Source organism: Entelurus aequoreus, linkage group LG10 (assembly GCF_033978785.1).
Source record: "Entelurus aequoreus isolate RoL-2023_Sb linkage group LG10, RoL_Eaeq_v1.1, whole genome shotgun sequence".
Lineage (NCBI taxonomy): Eukaryota > Metazoa > Chordata > Actinopteri > Syngnathiformes > Syngnathidae > Entelurus > Entelurus aequoreus.
The window spans coordinates 9502899-9509948 of record NC_084740.1 but is presented as its reverse complement, the minus strand read 5'-3'; the positions used below and the strand labels follow the sequence as shown (position 1 = coordinate 9509948).

General features: G+C 39.5%; 1 protein-coding gene across 9 annotated transcripts in view; it reads right to left on the bottom strand.

Moving 5' to 3' along the window:
* plch1 (phospholipase C, eta 1) overlaps positions 1-7050 on the bottom strand; it is a 221712-nt gene that overhangs the window by 89512 nt on the left and 125150 nt on the right. For all 9 annotated transcript variants that reach the window (XM_062059983.1, XM_062059987.1, XM_062059984.1 and 6 more), the window contains one exon: positions 2714-2957. In XM_062059983.1, coding sequence (XP_061915967.1) covers positions 2714-2957 — 244 coding nt within the window. The remainder of the gene's footprint in view (positions 1-2713; positions 2958-7050) is intronic.

Genomic DNA, 7050 nt, shown 5'->3' with positions numbered 1-7050 from the left:
ACTCTCTGAGCACTCCCCACAGGACTTCCCGAGGGACACGGTCGAATGCCTTTTCCAAGTCCACAAAGCACATGTAGACTGGTTGGGCAAACTCCCATGCACCCTCAAGGACCCTGCCGAGAGTATAGAGCTGGTCCACAGTTCCACGACCAGGACGAAAACCACACTGTTCCTCCTGAATCCGAGGTTCGACTATCCGGCGTAGCCTCCTCTCCAGTACACCTGAATAGACCTTACCGGGAAGGCTGAGGAGTGTGATCCCCCGATAGTTAGAACACACCCTCCGGTTCCCCTTTTTAAAGAGAGGAACCACCACCCCGGTCTGCCAATCCAGAGGTACCGCCCCCGATGTCCACGCGATGCTGCAGAGTCTTGTCAACCAAGAATGCACCAGCCTTAAGTCTAATTAATAAACAACAACAATGGAGGAGAACGAGCATCTCTCGTATCTAAGGTTTTTACAGGAAAGTGATTATGTGGGAGCTCTAGTCTCCTTTTTGTGTTTTTTACTCGCTTGCAGTTACGCCCTTTTTTTTCTTATTCGTATTTTCCAATCCAGCCTGCAGACACGCCAAACGTGCTTAACTTAAGCAAACGTGATTAAGTCGTGGATGAAGGCGACCTAACTACTAATGAGGCGGACTGGCTGTGGCGCCTTTTTTCGGTTGTGTGAAACGTGACGTTTTCCTTTGAATTTAAAAAGGCTGTATCAATTCAGGCAATGCTTGTCACGTGAACGTTGGTCGCCATGGTAATGTAGTGTGCGTACGCACAGAGGATACTTCTTCCTGGCTAGATGTTTCTCCATAGATCACAGGTGTCAAACTCAAGGCCCGGGGGCCAGATTTGTTGTATGTGGCCCGCGAAAACCTGGGAAAAATGGGTGTTAATAAAATACTTGATTTTTTTTTTTTTTTTACTAAAAGCAAATATTTTCCATTTTGACAGGAAAAAATGTGTATCTTCTAATCGTTATCTAATCACGCCAAATATTACATTATCATATAGTGTATTACAAAAATATGTTAGTAAAGATGACATTAGTTTGTACATGAACATTCTAATAATCAAGTGCATAGGCAATGGTGTAATAATATGAGGTGATTACTGGTACACATGTATATCAATGCTGTCAAATTATATATATATATTTTTAAATCAAATCAATTTGAATTTTGATTAATCACAGGTTATTGCCCGCATACATAATATTTTTTTTATTTTTTAAAGCGGCCCTTTGAAGGCAGCCAATACTGCGATGAAAACGAGTTTGACATCCCTGCCATAGATGAAACTTTGTTGCATTTATTTAGTGAAGCCACCCTGATGATACAGTGCATCCGGAAAGTATTCAAAGCACTTCGCATGTTCCACATTTTGTTATGTTACAGCCTTATATCAAAATGGAATAAATTCATAAATAAATAAATTCACCTTTTCTCCTCCAAACGTATTGTGGCCAAACAGCTCAATTTTCGTTTCATCTGACCACAGAACTTTCCTCCAGAAGGTCTGAACAATGGAGCTGTTTGGCCACAATTCCCAGCAATATGTTTGGAAGAGAAAAGGTGAGGCCTTTAATCCCAGGAACACCAATTCCTACCGTCAAGCATGGTGGTGGTAGTATTATGCTCTGCGCCTGTTTTGCTGCCAATGGAACTGGTGCTTTACAGAGAGTAAATGGGACAATGAAAAAGGAGGATTACCTCCAAATTCTTCAGGACAACCTAAAATCATCAGCCCGGAGGTTGGGTCTTTGGCGCAGTTGGGTGTTCCAACAGGACAACGACCCCAAACACGCGTCAAAAATGGTAAAGTAATGCCTAAATCAGGCTAGAATTAAGGTTTTGGAATGGCCTTCCCAAAGTCCTGACTTAAATGTGTGGTGGACAATGCTGAAGAAACAAGTCCATGTCAGAAAACCAACACATTTAGCTGAACTGCACCAATTTTGTCAAGAGTAGTGGTCAAAAATTCAACCAGAAGCTTGTGGATGGCTACCAAAAGCGCCTTATTGCAGTGAAACTTGCCAAGGGACATGTAACCAAATATTAACATTGCTGTATGTATACTTTTGACCCAGCACATTTAGTCACATTTTCAGTAGACCCATAATAAATTCATAAAAGAACCAAACTTCATGAATGTTTTTTGTGACCAACAAGTATGTGCTCCAATCACTCTATCACAAAACAATAAGAGTTGTAGAAATGATTGGAAACTCAAGACAGCCATGACATTATGTTCTTTACAAGTGTATGTAAACTTTTGACCACGACTGTAACCCAAAGGAAGTTTTGTAGCCTGTAACTCGTTAATTATTATATCAAATAATACGTTTGTAGATTGCGAGAATCAGTTTGAATCAAGAATCAAGTCTGAACTGAATCATGACCCCAGGAACCTGAATCGGATCAAACCATGAGGTGCCTAAAGAGTCCCATCTCTATTATATTTGTATTTCCAAATAAATAATCACATAGTTTAGTGATGGCCTCATGGTCCAGTTGAAATCGTTTTATGCAAACGTCCAAACATGGCCGATACTTATGTTCGCCTTCCGCTGTGGTCGGATTCAGAGTGGCAAAGCGGTAGAAAATGGATGGTTGGATGGATTATGGTGCTTAAGCACTCATATCAATTGAGGTTTTCAGCAATCAGAATAGATCTGATAGCTTCTATCATTTCATTATGCATTATGTCAAAAAGATATTGGTCATGGGCGCGCTGCCTTTTAGCCAGAGAGTCCTCATCACTGATTCCAGCCATCAGATAGCGGAGGCCTGTTATCCAGGTTCTGGCTTCATCTGAATTGGACGTGACCAGGTCAAGGGACTCCATGTGGTTGCCATGGTAGACGGTGAAGCAGCAGGCCGGGTCCAAGCTGCCCTCCGGATGCCGATGGAAGATATCGGACTGACCGCCCTCTGTCACTTTGTACAGTGAATCAATGGTGACTGACGGAGGAAGAGAAAGATAGCGACACAATTAAAGGAGGAAGGGGACAATAGAACAATGACATACACTAACTACAAGAGGCAATTCCTGAAGGAATTGCATGCGAATGCTCCAATGTTGAACTGAAATGCTGACAAAATGTAGTATGAATGTTGGAATAGTTTAAATGTTGAAGAGTTTGAATTTCCAGGAAAAACTCAATTTGGTTCGGAACTTGGGAAAGTGTTAGGTGGATGAGTGGAATGTGTTGATGTTGGAATGGTTTGAATCGGTTGAATTGTGGAAGTTGAAAAAATGGACAATTCATTTTGAATGGGGAAAATGTCCCTGAAAACTGGGGAATTCTTGGAAATCCGGGAATTTGATGTTAATTGTTGAAGGAAGGCACACAATTTTGAACAGGCTGAATATTTTTAAGTTGGAACGGTTTGAATCAGATGAAAATTGTGGGAATTGTGGAACTTTAAAAAAAGGTCCCATTATTTTTAATGGGAATTGCAAGGACATTTGGGAATTTCAGGAAAAACAGGAATTTTTTGTGAATGAGTTGAAATGGTTGGTAATGGAATTTTTCAAATTGGTCGAGAAAGGTTGAAGTAGTAACTTTTTTTTTTTGCAAATATATTTTATCGAATTTTACAGTTAAAATCACATTTAACCGTCATACTTTGCTCACGCAAACCCACATCCACTCATACACACTCACATGCACACTTGAGGAGAGAGGTGCACTCAAGGTTTACAATATAGACATTATTAGAAAAAATACCCAGATATTGTATATATATATCCATCCATCCCGCTACAGCTCAGGATCAGCAGGCTATCCAGACCATAGCAAGATGGATGAATATTCCTCGGCATCAAGGATCCTCAGGAAGTGATCACAAGATCAGTTACTACTAAAAATGTTTTAGTAGTAACATTTTTAATTGAGAAATGGTATTAAGGAATTCCAGGAATTTCGGGAAAACCGGGAATTTTTCCACTTCAAAAAAACTTACTTTTTTTGTCCTGATTAAGAGGAATGTTTAGATGGTGGAACGGTTGAAGTGGGTTGAAAAATGTGGAAGGAGTAGTCGCCAGAAAAAAAGGTGAAGAAAGGGTTGGAAAAAAAGGGAATTCTGGGTATTCCTGGAATTTTTTTGAACTTGGAAAAATAATAGTTTGAATTTCCAGGATGGTGGAATGTGTCGAAGGTGGAATGGTTTGAATCGGTTGAACAATGTGGAAAATGGTTGAAGTTTGAAAAATGGCTAATTCATTTTGAATGGGAAAAATGTCCCGGAAAACCTGGGATTCTGGGAAATCTGGGAATTTATGGAATTTGTCAAGGGAAAGCAGTTTGAAGTTGGATCGATTTGAATCGGATGAAAAATGTGAAAGGTAGAGCGCGCCAATGAATGGAGTAGAAGAAGAATAAATAGATTAATTTGGGTGTAGAATGTGTGAATGCTTTGGAGTATTCACACAAATTAATGCTATCTATAATTAACTTGGGGTTAAACCGATGAGGCATACATTTACTGTATATATTAGTTGAAATGTGAAGCAGAAACAGCCATTATTGATTCAAATTAAATATTGACAAGAAGTCTAAATATGAGAAGAAGAAAAAAGATGATAAAACAATGAAAGATTAAAAAAGATACATATCATATAAATAAATACACACAAGAATGTATAATGTATATTATTTTAATGACATGTATTTATAATTGATAATACAATAAATACATTATCATGAATTGGTACAAGAGCATTACTATCTCTGCAAATGCAAACATTTTAGTATTGGGTCTTGGTGGACGAGTGCTTAGTTTACTGGCCTCAAGGGGACCCATGGTTAAAATGTGTGCGCGTCTCCATGTGGAGTTTGCATGTTTCAACGTGTGCGTGGGTTTTCTCATTCCGGCTTCCTCCCACATTACAAAAATGAGCGTTTTAAATTCATTTTAAACTCGTCATAAATTGTGAGTGTGAGTGTGAGAGGTTGGTTGTATTCAGTATGTGCCATGTGATTGACAGGTGACCGATCCTGGGTGAACATTCTCTTGTCCCAGATCAGCCGAGATAGTCTACATCTCCCCTGTGACCTTTAATGAGGACAAACAGTATATAATTAGGTGGCCTATAGTCAAATGAAAGTCCAAATTGGAGTGCCGTATTTTTCGGACCAAAAGGCGCACTGCCGATGAATGGTCTATTTTTGATATTTTTTCATATATAAGGCGCAACGGAATATAGAGCGCATTAAAGGAATCATATTTTAAAAACATTTTTTTAAATTGAAAACTGAGATAGGTTCCAGCACCCCCCGCCACCCCAAAAGGGACAAGCGGTAGAAAATGAATGGATGGATGGTCTACATAACATGTAATGGTGGTTCTTTGGTCAAAATGTTGCATAGATTATGTTTTACAGATCATCTTCAAGCCGCTTTCTGACAGTCTCTTCAGGATGCAATATTGGAGCAGCATCTTCTCATCCGTAAAAAAGCATCCGACCGGAACTCTTTAATAACTGAAGTTCCTTGGGTGAATAATGTAAACTCACTACTCCGGTATGTTTTAGCGCTTTCATGGCGAGTTTACTGACATATATAAGTAAGAACTTTACACTACTTTATATTAGAAATGGCAACAGCGGAGGATGAATGTCCCATAAGAAGAAGATAGAGAAAAAGAAGAAGCTTATCGACTACGGCGTCGCCACGGACTACAAAGGCGGACTCACACATTTTTTCAGGATGTATGCAGATCCCAAATACAGATCAGCAGGTCCCGGAAGGTAAGAAAAATTGCTTTTGCATACTATTGCGAAACAAAACGCCAGATAATGTCTTGCCTTATACACACCGTAATAATACTCGTATGTTGAAGCACAGTACAATCCATCAAGCAGGCGGGTTCATAGCCTACCAAAGTCATACTAAAACCTTTTGATAGATTTTTGAGCACCATGTTTAATGTTCTATATTTTCAATGGAACATATACAATTTTGGTGTTGTTTACTTAATTAAGTCATATTGCAGTCTACACGTATCTCTTATGTGTGACTGCCATCTACTGCTCACACTTATCATTACACCATGTACCAAATAAAATTCCTTCGAGGGCGGTAAGCAAAACCTGAATTTTTCCGCACATTAGGCGCACCGGGTTATAAGGCGCTCTGTCGAGTTTTGAGGAGAAAAAAAAAGGATTTTAAATGCGCCTCATAGTCCGCAAAATACGGTAGTCAAAAAACACATTAGGTAACATCTAACCTTTGACCTTGGCTGTGGATAGATATCAAATACCCTGAACGTGGTTCTAAATAGAATAGAATATAGATTACTTTATTGTCATCAAACATGAGAGCATGGTGAAAATATGTTGAAAGACAATGTTAAAAATGGATAACAGGTTTAAAATTGCACCTTGGACAGCAACATAGGACCATTTTTTTAATAAATTTTTTTACTTTTTATTAAATGTATCTTAATTTATTTTATACCGTATCAACACTAATGTTTTTGTCACAATCAACTGTAGAAGCATCCATCCTCTCCCACCTCATTCTGTGTAATGCTGCATTGCACTGACAGTAACAATATGGCAGCATCCTTTTCCATCCAACACACACACACGCACACGCACACGCACACACACACACACACACACACACACACACACACACACACACACACACACACACACACACACACGTTCACAAATATTCTTGGAAAGGACAGGGCATCAGTGTGCATTTCACAATCATGGCAACATATTTAAGAGGCTTAAACTAGCGCTGACAGTCACAAACAGTGTTATTTTTTTAACATGTTGGTACACGCATCCACAGGCAGTGGGTTGGTGAGGAATAATCCTCTCAGCAGCAACACTGAGTGACATTTGAGGTGAAATAGAAGCTTGGTGTAAAGGCCATTTCACTCTTACTGTTTTCCTTGTTTGGCTATCAATTCTTTCTTTTTTGTATTGACCAATGACAGCCCCATTTTGACCTCAATTCATGTTATCCATCCATCCATCCATTTCTCTACCGGGTGCTGGAGCCTATCCCAGCTGCAGTCGGGCGTCCCGATACCA